Source organism: Silurus aristotelis (assembly GCF_946808225.1).
Source record: "Silurus aristotelis genome assembly, chromosome: 9".
Lineage (NCBI taxonomy): Eukaryota > Metazoa > Chordata > Actinopteri > Siluriformes > Siluridae > Silurus > Silurus aristotelis.
This window is the reverse complement of record NC_139582.1, coordinates 29,366,018-29,380,770: the sequence shown is the minus strand read 5'-3', so window position 1 is coordinate 29,380,770 and position 14,753 is coordinate 29,366,018. Positions and strand designations below refer to the sequence as shown.

The following is a 14,753-nucleotide window of genomic DNA, read 5'->3' as shown; positions in this document are numbered from 1 at the left end:
TATCAAATAATTGCTTTATTTAACAAGTGTAACACATCGCAATAGCCGCCGTGTGGCAGCACTGAGCACTCGATCTCAAAATACGCTGATGAAGAAGAACAGCATGGCAACTGCTTGTAGAAGACCCGATTCCAATTCACCCTCTGTCCCCTGTACATGTGCACTACACAGAGCCTAAAGTAGTGCACGCTTCTATAGCTCTAAGTGCACTTTAAATCCTACACAGAGGAATTCGAGATTCGGTCAAGTAGAGACTCGGGGGTGTAAACAACAGACGGTAATCTTTTAAATGCCTTTATTGTATTTATTTCCATTTTTAGGTCCAAATTATCGGTTCAAAAACAAATTTTGTATCTAATTTTTACATTTATCAAAAATAATAATTAAATTGCATTGGAGTAAAGCTAATAAGCTTACCGACATTGTCAGGATTTCGGATTATTTATTCAATTCTTTTACTGAACGCATACAAATTAAATGACAATGAAATAAGAGGCTAAAATGGCGGCTAAAAGATAAACACAGAATAAAGACCGAGTTTAGAGCGAATAAAATAAACGAGGATTGGAACGGGGCAGTTTGGTTCTGTACGATATATCGTTTGTTTTCCGGTCATCACGATATCTGTGTTTCGATACTCACATATCGCGATATGCAAACAAGTCGTTTACCTGTGTTAAATGTGTATCTGGTGTCTAAGAGAACATGTTTACCTGCAATTTGTTTTTCTTTTGTGATTTATTTTATTGAAAGGTGTTGATCGAGGAGCTTCGGGATGCCTGAAGTGAAGTCGGTTTTCAGAGAGGTTTTACCTAAACAAGGTGAAGCGGCAGCACTCACGGCTTCTGTGTATGGTACTAATGGTGATGTAGTGGTATATGGATTATGTAAACACAGTGTGTGCGTGTGTGTGTGTTGTAGGTCAGCTGTCCGTGGAGGACGTCCCTGTGCTGGTCCTCTGCAAACCCAAGCTGCTGCCCCTGAAGTCAGTGACTCTGGAGAAGCTGGAGAAGATGCAGCAGGAGGCGCAGGAGCTGATCAGACAGCAGGAGGCGGCGCACAGGGAGCAGCAGGAACACGAGCAGTAGGACGAGTGGAAAAAGAGGCCCAGGGCTTCCTCATCATCACCTAATTTAACACATCACTGCAATGCATTAGTTTTCTTTTTGAATCCTTTATAAAACACTTGGAATTGACAAGAACTCTGGTATTTATTGGGGGTTAAAACACAATAAATGAAAGAAAGGGAGTCTACAAATAAACACTAATGTAAAAAGAACTCTAGCTGTAATGTCCCACTTTTGTTTGTCGTTTATTCCTCCGTCTCTGACGAGTCACTTCACGTTTTTAATATCAGATGTAAATCTCGAGCGGATCTTCTACAATGTGCTCGTTTCTCGTGTATGGATTCTAACGACAGCGTGATGAGATTATTTTTATGCCTGCAGGAAAGAAAGTTAAAGTTAAAGAAAAAACAATTAAAACATCCGTTTCTTTTTAAAGCTTTATTTTTATTTTTTTAACCATTTTCAACAAACAGCGAGAACATCCGGTGAAACATCCCCACGTCAGTGTTTTTCAGACAAAAATATAAAAATATTTTTATTTTTATCCCCCAACGAAGCTTGGGTGAAAGAATCGCTTCACATTTCTCCGTATTGCTGTCTTCTTGTCTGTTGCATCTGGTGAATGGAGGTCTTCGGAAGACCGAGCGGAAAAACGAGGACGCGCGTGAGAAAGTTCAGGCAGATTGCGGAGAGAAAGAAAGAAAAACCCTATTTACTTTATAAACACTGCTAAGGTGAGAATGCCGACAAAGCGGATTTTGCGTTATACATGCTGGATAAGTGAAGTCAGTTTAAACATCGTCTGGCTCGAGTTATCCTGCAGGTCGAGTTGGATATTTGGTGATGTTTTGCGGAGTGGCAGTGAACTGAACAATACAAAAAAACCTGCAAGGAGACTGGCACTTTTTCAGGGTTGTAGCTTATCTGGTCACCTTAATGGTGTATTGGGGGAGGGGGAGGGGGCGTTTGTTCCACAGCGGTGTTCCTTTGCGTAAGCTCTACATTCGTCAGGAGAGAGAGAGAGAGAGAGAGAGAGAAAGATATATACATATACATATATATATACCTAAACCTGTAGGATACACACACGTATGCAGTTTTTAGACGAGTAGCACTAGTTTCCTCAAAACGCAGCAGACGACGAAGTGGACACGGGACGCAGACGACTCAGTAGGTTTCGAGTTTGACGAGTCCGCCGTCTCCTTCACTGACGAACCTCTTCCTTCCTCTAAAAAAAAAAAAAAGAACATGATTAGCTTATAATCATTTAGTTGAAAAAATATGTAGTAATGTTTTTTAATTCAGGGGTCAAAATGAAAGATTTGGCGTTGACTTACATGCTTGAGTTAAAAACAAAACGTATAATCGACACGTACCGACAAGGACACAGGTCTCGGAGTTTTTTGTCGATGACTCCAGTGGTGAAGCTTTTGTCCACAAAGTGCTCCAGGATGGAGTACGCACACGGCACGTCAATATTTATATCAGCGATGTCCATGTACACTCTCTCGTAACCCTAACACGAGCAAAAACACACACGCACACACACATCAATACACAGTCCAACATGTTCTTCGTTTCAAAATTCCACACTGTTCCAGACTTTAAAAAAAAAAAAAAAAAAAAAATGTAACCTCTGAAATAATGATTTTAAACTGTATCACACGTAACAATCTCAGAGTTTAAATTCCAACTGTAACACGCGTTACGTTACAATTTCCGACATAATAAAGACAACAGATTTGAGCAACAGGTGTTTGCAGCGCAAATTCGTTTGACATAAACGAATTCACTTTGTCACTTAACAGCAAAGAATGTTTTTTTTTTTTTGTTTTTTTTTAGAAGAAAGAACGGTGTTTTAAGAATGTATCCGGAAGAATGTATAATATTATATATTATAAAAATAATCATTTTTTTTTTTACAATTTCATCATTTTATATTCGCTGTGGCGCCCCCTAATGAGAGAAGACGAAAAAAGAAAAATCTTTCTAGATGTGTCCAGCAGGTGGCATCATACCCTTCTCATTTGGTCCAGAGTGATGACTGAGGAGTCGAAGAGAGATTTCAGCAGCTTGAGGATCGACTGAAGCGTCGTGTCTCCTTTGGATTCCAGAACCATGATTATAGCCTGGGAGAAGAAGAGCAACAATTAGCGTTCGTTTCTAAATAATTACCACAACCGCCGCAATCCCCAACGAGGATGGAAGATAATCTGTGAAATCCACTGGGCACTTTTAGAGTACCAAAGATTTCCCTACAAAAACAAATTTTGCTCGTGGATAAACGATAAACTCGCTTCGTGCTTCTAAAAAGTTACCTCGTAGACGAACTCGTGATGGAAGTGCGGCACCTCGAGCTCCCGCAGGCATCGCTCCGCTTCGGCCGTGTCGCCCGAGAGCACGTACTCCTTCAGCAGCAGGTTTACCTGAGGAAATCAGACGTACTTTTTTTCTAAGCACAATGTCAGCGTTTTTCAGAATCTTGTTGCAGAATAACCATTTCAACATTTTCATAAACATTGAAAAACCACGGGGGATGCAAACTTTTGCACGCAGCGCTAAAAGCGCATTTCAGTCCACTGAAGAGGGAAATAACTCGGATCTATTTTTACTATGAAATGTGTACGGTGTACGGGCGTAATCGTTCGTGTCGAAATAAACGAGTGGGCGGAGTCCTGACCTCTTTGATAAGTTGATTGACAGGTCTCTGGCCTCCCCCTGAGCCCCAGAGGTTATCGATCTTGAGTGCCGCCTCCTTGCTCATCTTCAGCAGGACGGCAGCACGGTCTAGAGCAGCCCTGTCAATCAAACAAGAAATTTGCACTGTATAAGTGTGTGTGTGTGTGTGTATATAAGGGGTTGCCAGGTGATCGGCTTTGACATTTCAACCGAACCGACACCCAGTGAAGGTGTGCTCCATTCACACACACCTGCCGTGCTCACAGTCCACTCTGCCTTTATAGCCATCGATGTAGGTCTTCGAGAGAATCTGATCTCCGACAGCTCTGGCAATGAACTGACCGACCAGCTGCAAACAAACAGAAAATAAAGAGATAAACATTTCATAATCAAAACGCTGAAGCTGAATCGTGTAGATGGAGATTTCAGTCACGATCACCAGGTCCTACATCTCAGAACCTCGGAAAATAAAGCGACGAGTCGTAATCATTAAAAAAAGGTACTTTTGTTACGTCCAATTCCACATCGAGTCCCCTGTTATAAAGACCTCCACTCTTCTGGGAAGATGGTCCACTAGATTCTGTGCTCATTCATCCACAGGGGTGTTTAAGTAAAGTCTGGTAGATGTTCAATAGGGTTGGAGCTCTACAGCAGGAGATCTTCACTAGTGGCTTTGTGCATCGTCATGCTGGTTTGAGTCTCCGAGTTCAAGTGAAGGGAAAATTCCATGCTTATTTTTGTGTGTGTGTGTGTGTGTGTGTGTGTGTGTGTGCGCGCCCACAGAATATACTGTACATCACAGCAGTCGAGTCTGTGGTTGATCATGTGTGCCTTGTCTGCACAATATCACTTTCCTTTTTATTTTTGACTAAACTGAAAGTAAAGCTTGCGTGTGAAAACGTGCGTCTCGCTGTAATACAGCGCACGGGTCTTTTATTAACACGTCAAGATTCATAAACCGTTCGAAAGCTACGAACCTTTTAAAGACCCCTCAGAAATGTGTGGAGGATTATTGTAGACGTACTGTATAACCTCGTTTTAACCCAAACACAAACGATTTATATTCATTGTACTAAATATTTACACAAACTAAATCCATCTATCGTGCAAATCTTCAGCCACACACACACACACACACACACACACACACACACACACACACAGAAATAGAACAATGTGTGATCAGTGTGGACAGAATCTGCCACAAGACAATTTAAATCTTATCAGGATCAACCTACAGGGTGAGGAAACAGTCAGGTCGAGTGTGTGTGTGTGTGTGTGTGTGTGTGTGTGTGTGTGTGTGTGTGTGTGTGTGTGTGTGTGACCACAGTGTTGATCATTTGTCTGGTTTACTCAGACAGTGAGGGGATGAGCAGTGAAAAAGTGTTTTGTTGTGGATTTAGCGAGAAGAGGTTCTGATGAGAGAAAAGCGCTGCCTCGGCTTTTCTGTTCTGTGGCTCAGCTCAACACACACGCGCGCGCGCGCGCACACACACACACACACACGCCTGTATGCATAGATCTCATATTGTGGAATGTCAGTCAAACACATCATTAGAATATTAGGCCACACCCATTTGTACACTTGGGTTATTTGTTTGTGTGTATATTTTTTCGAACTCCTCGCTGTGATTGGTTACCTGTGGCGCCGTGGGCGTGTCCAGCACCAGGTCAGGCAGCTCTTTCAGGAGCTTGTGGAAGGAGGCTTCGATGTCGGAGCGGCTCAGGACGCGACCACACAGGCGAGACAACAGGAGGGACGTGAGCTCTCGCTGACTCGCCTTGGCCTCCAACGCCAGCGAGACGGCCAGGAGCGGCACGTCGCTGCGCATGGAGCCCAGATTCAACTCTCCTAATAACTCCTACACACGGGGAGAGAGAAGTCAGGAACACGTGTGAGTGTGGGCGTGTGGATGAGATCGTGAACAGCAGCTCTGTAATCCTGCACTGACGCCACGCTACTCAGAGACCGAAGGATTAAAGAGGAGACAACGCTTTGAGGAAAAATCGCTCCCCCCTTCGTACCGCGACTTCGTTGGCGTCTCCGTGCTCGAAGTACTCCTGGACAATGGGCGTGACCGTCCGGGTGAAGTTGTCCTCGTCCAGGGGTGGCACCACCGTCTCGTACACGCAGTTCTCCTGTACACACGAACAACAACAACGGTTTGAGCTACTCAAATATTTGGACACCCACCCATTTGGGCTTCTTCAAAGATAAACACAAGCTTCAATCATTCTGTTGTATTTAAAGTCTACACTTCAAGTCATGACATAATGAATATTTTTGATGCGTAAGGCAGTAAAGAAGATCATCCCCCCCCCCCCCCTCCTCCATCATCAAATCCAAAATCCTAAAATTACGGTTTACTTGATAAGGAGATCGACGGTCATGTGACGTGGGAACAGCCGTAATTACGAGCATCGTCTCGTGTGTGTGTGTGTTTATTAAACTTTCCCAGTCATTTCATAAAGCTGACCGCATAATAACCAACGCCACGTCAAAGACGTCGAGGGGTTTGAGCAGACGCTTCTGCTGAAACGAGTCTCATTAAGCAATGCAGGAGTGACCGTGTGTGTGTGTGTGTGTGTGTGTGTGTGTGTGTGTGTGTGTCACTCTGACGTCATGCCTGGACCACCCTGGTGCTGAGACAAAACCCTCTACCTGATCTTCGTCGTAATTTGGATCACGGACGTCGACCTCCTCGACATCGTACACCTCTCCTGGTGTTCCCCACACACCTTTACCTCCAGCGCCACCTACACACACACACACACACACTAATGAGACAAACAGTGCGTACGTGCTGGATTTGTGTATTCACATGCACGTGATTCACACTGAGCCTAGCGCAGCCGAAATGCACGCGCACACACACACACACACACACACACACACACACACACACACAGTTCCTGCCTCTGCCTTACACAAACACACACCCTCTTAACATTATTTTGTCACGTTTGTTAAACATAGTTTTAATGTCAATTAGTGCACCATGTGACACTAAACACACAGCAGATAATACACACCATTTAATGTAGCGAGAGTGTGTGTGTGTGTGTGTACATACACATGCCTCGTCTCCTCCCACTAGACAGAATTACACAACAGTCTGCCTTATTGTCTATTACACAATCAAGAGCGAACAAGAAACAAAAGACAGATCACACACACACGAGCATGACAGCAAGATAGATAGATAGATAGATAGATAGAGATAGATAGATAGATAGATAGATAGATAGATAGATTAGATGATAAAAAGGGAAGGGTTTCTCTAAGTGCGACCTCCGCAGTCACTCCTACACTGTAATCAGATCTGCAGCTTCACACTCCACATTCCTGCTGGTTTTCTCCCCGACAGCAGTCGAGGTCGTGGTGGATCGTCTCCATCTCCAACGATCCGCTGTGACGGAAAATAACGTTCACACCGTCCTTCACAGCCGGTACAAAAACCGAATCCACCTGCGCAGCCGAAAATCCTACCCACGTGGTTCTTCCCCAAAATGGAAGACACGTGTTAAATTTTATGGTGTTTCAAACTTGTTCCAGCATGAAGACGTGACGAACGTGAACAATGACCCCGCCCTGGACCTCCTCACCTCGCCCTCAATCACTTTACTAAACACTATTATGGCTGAATGAGCACAGAGCTCCACGAGCACACAGGGAAACCGAGTCGAACATCTACACAGACGAGTGGAGGGAATGAAGACATTTATAAAACGAAACACTTTCACTTCCCTAAAAAAAAATAAAAACCCACCCAAGTTTGAGCCTCTGCTCGACAGCACTCAAAGCTGTATATTGTTGTGTATTTGTGGCCAAAGAATCGTCTGGTTACTTCTGCTCTCGTCTACACTGTTATACCGTAACTGTGCAGAATCAGACACAAGACGGAGATTTTCCTCCTGCTGCACATCCCTCACATACAGAAAAGGCAAAGCTTTAAATAGCCTGAGCGTGCGTGCGCACACACACACACACACACACACACACACACACACACACACACACACACACACACACACACACACTGAGCGGAGTTCACTACATATAGACTGAACAAAGAACCAGAGTCACAGACAGAAAAAGAAAAACGGAAAGGAGGCAGACACTGAAAATGACAAACGCACAAAAAAACCCCAGAAAAATCCCCCAGCGATCCAGAAAAAAACGTACGTGCTGGTACAAACCCCTTGTGCGTGAGCAGGTTACCATAGAAACCAAGTGGCGTTAAAGCCGGCACAACTTTCAGCCTGGTGTGAAATGGTTTGACCAATCAGAATCGAGAATTCAGCAACGCTGGTGTATAGAAACGGGAGTCACGTGTAATATAATTATGCATAAACGGAGGTTGAGGGTTTAGCGAGAACACGGCCAGACTGCACCTTTACGTCTTTATCCCCTGTACTGCAGGTTCCTGAGGGTGAGGGTAGAGAAAAGAAAAGTCAGCTCTTAAATGTTTTATTCCCCTCCCTCGTACCTTTCTTCGGCAGGCCCCTCCCTTTGCCCAGGCGTGACCTGCGGTCCAGGATTTTGCCCTTGGGGCTGGTGGGGGGCGCAGAGGAGCGTGAGGCGTCCCCGTTCTCGCTCAGCGAGTCTCCCCGGCCCGAGTCTCTGGACGAGTTCTTGCGGAGGCGCCGCTTGGCCTTGGCTTTGAGTCGAGCCTCGTGCACCGTCCCCACCGGTGCCGTGACCCAGTTCCCGTCGATCTCATCGTTGTTGCGGGAGCCGCGTTTCTCCTCGCCGCCCGACTGATACGAGTCGCTCAGATCGTCCGCTTCTGCACAAAGGGAGAGAATGTTCTCAGACTGAAGATAAACAGACGTTATCACACGAATGAGACGCACGAGGAAACTAATCGGCTCGGTTCAAACGTATGATTTTGTACCGCATTTGTTTTACACTGTTGTCCTTCACTTATTCATTCATTTATCTTTTTTATTATCTATAATCATGAGATCATCAGGACAAAATGTCAATAAATGAAACCCAAAAGCAACAGTCACTCTACCAGGAGTGCACTAGATAGTGTGTAATCAATGTGTAATCTAGGGCCCTAGTGAAGGGAGAAGTGATCGGTTTGTGACGCGGCCCTCTGAAGTAAACAAACTGTAAAGTGTATTAAAGACACACGTACCGACCGGGTTGGCGTTCAGCCAGGCCTCACAGTCCGCTGCCATGACTTCCAACCGACGTGCAGGCAAAAAAATACCAATCAATTAATCAATCAATTAATCAATCTCCAAAACCCTAAAAAAAAAAAAAAAAAAAAAAAAAAGAATAAACAATTTATAAAGACATTCATTCATTCCGCGTTTCAAATCAACAGCCTTCTCCACTCGGACACGAGTCCCGACATGCCGCCGCAGCTCGTCGAAAATGTTCCCGTGAAATGGTAAGCACATTTTAATCTCACCTAAATAAAACTATAAACTTCTTGTCCAGTCAGAAAATAATAATGAACTGCTTTATATCGGTTATATCGCTCATGCTCCAGTGGAACCTCGGGTTTGTTGTGTATACACGAGCAGCAGAAGCGCGTTTCCCAAACCGACACACACTCAAGCACAGAGTGCACTCCGGACACCGTAGACGTCATTCTGTGGAGCAGCCTGCGTAGGCAACCTAAATAGAGGGAGCGACTGCATTTGACACACGACCACTAACAAACCTGCGTCAGCCCCATTTAACAATCGGATGCGGTTGTTTTTCTTTCTTTAGACGAACGCGTTGTACACGGACAAACCGCTCACTATGCGCAAATAAAACGCAGAATATGCGCGGAAAAATACAAGAATACACTTTAAACACATTACCTCTGTTCACTCTCCGAACGCAGCACCTTTTCTCCGTGCAAACGCTTTACCTTCGCTCTGCCCAGCAACTCAGTGACGCAGGACCGCCCCACGCGCGCTCTGATTGGCCCGTTTATTTCAAGTGCTGACGCCAAGGCGACCAATCGGAAGCGCAGGTTGAGGAGGGCGGAATTTTAGGGGCCTTCTGGTGTTTTCTGTAGGCGCGCGCGCTCTCCGCGTGTTGTTCACGGAGACACCTGGCGGCCGACGTGGAGAAGCGCAACCAATCACTGCATTACGTCATGATTGATTATTGACTGACGCGGACGTAACCAATCAGAACGGGTGGATTGGGGAGGGGCGGGATTTCGAGAGCTTTACCCGTTTTCTAAACCGCGTATATGTATATCGCGCTACCTGGCGGCCGATTTAGAAAGTGCAACCACAACCAATGCATTATGTCATGGTTTTGACTAAACACTATCAGAATCTTGTGCATTAATATATATTTAATTTGTAGATGAATATGTATTAAATTATAAATTAAATATCTTTTCATAGCGTTTCTCTCGAGTGCACTGCTTTCAGGAGTGTGTTGGAGTTTCTGTCTAATCAGATTTTAGATTTGCACAAAAACACACAGTTTGCCTTCATTTCAAAACACCAGGAAAAACTTAATGCATTAACAAAATGCGCAAAAACCCCGGGATCATTCTGAGGTGAATATCGACGCTTGTGCTGGAGATGAAGCATGCGGGAGGTGCGGCTGTGGCTACAGTGAAAGGAGACTTCTTGAATTGTGTTCATTTGGTGTATGAGATTCCTGTGTGTGATGCAGCGCCCTGTTCTACTGCATTTCTCTATAATATTGATGGTTTCTACAGTCGTGGCATCATAATGATGGTATTAAGAGGTGGATTGATTCAGTAACTGAAGTTTACTGTTTACAAACAAAACAGAAAGAAATAATCTCTTAATAAAGAGCAATTATTGCATTAGAACCTTAGTTAGATATAATAATCTCATGAAAGTAAAATATCTGATTTATATAAATCAATAAATAAGACTTGATGGCGTGTGAGGCGAGAGGAAATAAAATAAAATAAATTAGCAAATACAAAAATATATTATCATTTTTTTTTAAAAGGGAAATAACAGTAATTAAATATGTACATTATTTCAGAAACTTATCCACATTTAATAGTGAATCGAAAATATTACAAATAGTAATTATAAAATGTACATAAAGTAAAATGTGTAAAACACTAAGGAAAAATATTTGCAGTGTGAAATATTATTGATTAAAAAAAAATGAAAAAGGGATATATTCTGTATTTATTTCCAATCTATAAATATTACTAATGTTTTACTTTAGCGTCTTCACACACACACACACACACACACACACACACACACACACACACACACACACACACACACACACAAATACTACGCTAGAATTTCTCCAAAAGTTTATTCAAATTTTTGCATCTGAGTGACAATTTTTTGAGAAAAAACAGTCGCATTTCAAAAGCATTATTTGAATAATAATAATAATAATAATAATAATAATAATAATAATAATAATGGTGTAGAAAACCTGAGGAAGAAAAACCTCCCACAGCCCGTCCCCCTGACTGCAAACTAGCATCACACACACACACACACACACACACACACACACACTTTATTCTGTACATAGATCCTCCTCAGACAGGAGAACCTTCACACATGGTCCGGTTCGAGTAGCACTGCTTCTGAAAAGAAAAAAAAAAAAAAAACATGTAAAAAAAAAAAAAAAAAACATGTAAAAAAAAAAAAGACCTAAAGGAAAAGCTTTATACACAGCGTGGATAAAAAAACAAAATGTTTTGATTTTTTTGGAGTCCTGTTTTTTATTTTATTATTATTATTTCTCATTCCATTCTCTTGAGTCAGTTTCTCGTCGACCCGAAGACCAGATTCAGCAGGCAGTCGTCGTTCTCCAGTGTCGGACCTCCAGTGCGTCGCAAAATGAATCCTTCTGTAAGCCGATTTGTTCACACCTCCATCACACACAACATCACGTTCCTCGTCGCTCTGTACACTCCGGACTCCTCGCTCCAAAATGGCCGACTTTCCCCTTCCTATTTCATCCCAGTCGTTTGTTTGTTTGTTTGTCTGCATTCAAGATGACTTACCTCGAACGAAGGTAAGTCTGAAGGCGTGAATAAATTTTTTTTTTGTAAAAGACGAGTGAATGTGTCGTGAACACGTGATGACGTCGAAAAATATGTGCTCCCGTCTTTTGTGTCCAATTATCTCGATCTCATCTCGCTCGTGTTCAGTACAAGTTTAGTACGGATCGGCATCGTCTCTGTCTCTCTCTCTGTCTCTCTCTCTCTCTCTCTCTCTCTCTCTCTCTCTCCCTCTCTCTCTCTCTCTCTCTCTCTCTCTGGCCTGATTCGGTTTCTCTCCTCGTCCCTGCGTGAGGGTTTGGGTTGTTCACTCGGCGTCTGGACGGAAGTGTAGCAGACTCTCTTCAGCCAGCTGAGACAGGTACTTCTGCTCTTACACACACACACACACACACACACACACACACACACACAAGAGAAAAAGAACTAAATGAGACAAAGAAGACACTACTGGCCGTGTGCACACAACTTCCCCATGTAACTGGGATCACATGACCACATGACTACGGGACGACTCTGAAAGTAACCGGAAATGGATAAAAAAAAAAAGTCAGCGATTCCCCCTTTCTACAACTTATCCAACTCCCCCGTCTCTGTCTGTGAGTGACAGAGCAGCTGCTGCTCCTCATGCTGTGAATGCCTGTACTGTGTGTGTGTGTGTGTGTGTGTGTGTGTGTGTGTGTGTGTGTGAGAAAAAGAGTGAGGTGTGTCTAAGAGGGACTAATGGGCAATTCGATCCCGACCACCCGCCTCAGTCAGCGCCTGCTGCCCTTCGCACACTAATGGTTTGGAAAGGCCACGGCGTTACGAACACACACATTCTCACTCTAATTATTCCATTAGTCCGGTCCTCAGCGGGCGATGTGTTTACATCTCTGTGGCTTTCCGTCAGCTGAGACGCGATCTAATGACCACGGATAGGAGGACGGACATCAGGTGAATGGACGTGTGTGTATATATATATATATACATATACATATACATATATATATATATATATATATATATATATATATATATATATATATATATATATATATATATACATACATACATACACATGGAAAATTCCCTGAAAAAACTCTCAACCGGGAAATCCTTCTCAGTCACATGACTGATTTTCCAGAGAAAAACTCTGGATGTGGATCTTCTATCTGGACAGACTGAGACGGAGCAGAGTGTCTCAATCATGAACGACAAGGAACCTGATCCAAACACTCGTCAGCCGTGTAACAAACCTTTACTTTTTCTCGATAAAGCATTAGCAATAGTTTTCAAAAAGAAAAAGGGAAGAAGAAAAGTCACTCAGTGGTGGACGAAGCACAGGAACCAGGTCCTTGAGTTAAAGTAGGTCAAATATTATTTGAGATACTAAAGCATTTGCCTTCAAATGTACTTAAGTATCCAAAGTAGTGCGACTTATTATAACTATAATGTTCTTATTATCATTTGATTATCATTTGACAATTGATCAACTCTCTGCACACTGATCTATTAATAGAATAAAATGACTTCTAATCACTCGAACACTGATCAATTCTGGAGTTTCTTCAGTCATTTATTCCTCTCAAACGTCCTGCTTGCTGTGGAACCCACGCGCAAGCGTATGTTCATGATAAATCTATACAGAGTTCGAAACGGAGCGTGCGCTCGACCCCGATTGCTGCGTGATGGACCAGTGTTAATCCGCTCATTAATTACAAAAGTCTCGATCCACGTCTCGATTTTTTTGTCTCGATCCACGTGTCCTCTTGAGTCGTCCCCTCGAGTCCACTTTTAGCCCGCTGATCTCGTCTTGTCATAACCAATAACGGAGCAGTGTATTGATGGGGTGGGGTAATGAAATCTGTCTCCGAGCGCCAGCTCTCAGTATCTCGGCATGCCGTTACTGTTATCAGCCTGCTCATCTTACACAGCTGACACAAAGCGGCTTGGACGAGAGTGTGTGTGTGTGTGTGTGTGTGTGTGTGTGTGTGGCACAGACCCTTAGTATTAATCGATTAAGCTATGATATGCTCAGCTCTGGGGCAGGTTTTTGTTAAGCTTCGCCATTGAAACATTGTCATAAATATGTGGACATATTCTGTGGTTCTGTATTAGCGTTCGGACCTGCAGGTTCCGGTAGTGAACGGTGCTCCGGCAGTGCGTGGTCTTCGCCGTGTCCTCGCTGGTGTAGAAAAGGCTGCAGAGTTTGCAGTAGAAGCCTGTACTGGGGACGATGAACTCAACACCTACAACAACACACACACAAGTGTTTATTTCATTTATTTCCTCGTCGTTCCCATAGCGACCAACATTTCCACACTTGTATTGCAGTCCTGTTTCCGCCCCCTGGTGTTCTAGCACTGGTTTGTTTACTGAGTGTGTTTGCCTGTTCTGTGTTTATTTCTAAATCTGCTTTGTTTGTTTACAAAATACACAGTTGAGTTTTATTGTGCGATTAGTTACTTTATTGTTTGTTTGTTTTTCACATGATTTTTAATTGTTGTTATTATTGAATATCCGCAGCGTTTCGGTCCAGTACTTTTAGTTTGGTGCACATGAGTACCGAATAAAATCCTTGTTTTACAGGCAGAACATAGCTACAATCTGAGTTCCCTGACAAACGTATTAAGTGGTGGAATCGCAAGTTTGTTTAGTCTCCACCTCGCACTTTCAGCACAGTGTCTCTGTCACTAATCGATCCGTGCCGCAAACACCATTTGTTCGTACAGGAAGTGGCAGCGATTTTGCGCATGTTTAATTTCCTGTCATTGCCGACGTTCTTACAGCAGTCTAGGGATATGGATTCTTTTGTGTTTAATGTACAACTACAAGAACTTGTTACAGAAAGAGAAAATCCTGACAATTCCACATATCAAGGGAGCGAATAAATGGATGAATGAACAGTGAAAGGATTTAAATGATTTATAAATATATAAATTGAATGAATAAATAAATAACCATCTCCTGTTTCTTAAATTTGTTAAAGTGTGCTGAAATATGTAGAACAGTTAAGTTGAGCATATCTTAAATATTAACTGTA

General features: G+C 43.1%; 3 protein-coding genes across 7 annotated transcripts in view; 1 reads left to right on the top strand and 2 right to left on the bottom strand.

Annotated features, from left to right (window-relative positions):
• The first annotated feature begins 141 nt into the window (after nucleotides 1–141).
• bbip1 (BBSome interacting protein 1) lies at nucleotides 142–1,771 on the top strand. The gene is made up of 3 exons (XM_083549749.1): nucleotides 142–277; nucleotides 754–821; nucleotides 922–1,771. The coding sequence occupies exons 2-3, from the start codon at nucleotides 776–778 to the stop codon at nucleotides 1,086–1,088; spliced, it is 213 nt and encodes a 70-aa protein (XP_083405875.1). The 5' UTR covers nucleotides 142–277; nucleotides 754–775; the 3' UTR covers nucleotides 1,089–1,771.
• pdcd4b (programmed cell death 4b) lies at nucleotides 1,491–9,822 on the bottom strand. 4 transcript variants are annotated; one of them, XM_083549739.1, is made up of 12 exons: nucleotides 9,573–9,822; nucleotides 8,894–8,938; nucleotides 8,237–8,536; nucleotides 6,409–6,503; nucleotides 5,772–5,885; nucleotides 5,387–5,608; nucleotides 3,998–4,095; nucleotides 3,748–3,865; nucleotides 3,386–3,493; nucleotides 3,086–3,196; nucleotides 2,444–2,583; nucleotides 1,491–2,295 (listed from the first exon to the last, which is right to left on the bottom strand). In XM_083549739.1, the coding sequence occupies exons 2-12, from the start codon at nucleotides 8,934–8,936 to the stop codon at nucleotides 2,235–2,237; spliced, it is 1,410 nt and encodes a 469-aa protein (XP_083405865.1). In that variant the 5' UTR covers nucleotides 8,937–8,938; nucleotides 9,573–9,822; the 3' UTR covers nucleotides 1,491–2,234. The 4 variants fall into 4 exon arrangements, with proteins under 4 accessions (XP_083405865.1, XP_083405863.1, XP_083405866.1 ...); XM_083549737.1 differs by having other exon boundaries at nucleotides 8,894–9,006; nucleotides 9,573–9,795; XM_083549740.1 differs by lacking the exon at nucleotides 9,573–9,822 and adding an exon at nucleotides 9,173–9,494.
• Nucleotides 9,823–11,008: 1,186 nt separating this feature from the next.
• rbm20 (RNA binding motif protein 20) overlaps nucleotides 11,009–14,753 on the bottom strand; it is a 44,934-nt gene continuing 41,189 nt past the window's right edge. For both annotated transcript variants that reach the window (XM_083549719.1, XM_083549720.1), the window contains 2 exons: nucleotides 13,838–13,959; nucleotides 11,009–12,095 (listed from right to left, as the gene is read on the bottom strand). In XM_083549719.1, coding sequence (XP_083405845.1) covers nucleotides 12,036–12,095; nucleotides 13,838–13,959 — 182 coding nt within the window. In that variant the 3' untranslated portion in view covers nucleotides 11,009–12,035. The remainder of the gene's footprint in view (nucleotides 12,096–13,837; nucleotides 13,960–14,753) is intronic.

Bases quoted from the DNA above. Each gene is read 5' to 3' on its own strand.
- bbip1 (XM_083549749.1), top strand. From the start codon at position 776: ATGCCTGAAGTGAAGTCGGTTTTCAGAGAGGTTTTACCTAAACAAG. The intron at 822-921 runs GTGAAGCGGCAG...TGTGTGTTGTAG, and splicing joins AGAGGTTTTACCTAAACAAG to GTCAGCTGTCCGTGGAGGAC.
- pdcd4b (XM_083549739.1), bottom strand. From the start codon at position 8,936: ATGGCAGCGGACTGTGAGGCCTGGCTGAACGCCAACCCGGTCG. The intron at 4,096-5,386 runs GTAACCAATCAC...GTTTGTTTGCAG, and splicing joins ACACGCCCACGGCGCCACAG to CTGGTCGGTCAGTTCATTGC. The intron at 2,296-2,443 runs GTACGTGTCGAT...TTTTTTTTTTAG, and splicing joins CGAGACCTGTGTCCTTGTCG to AGGAAGGAAGAGGTTCGTCA.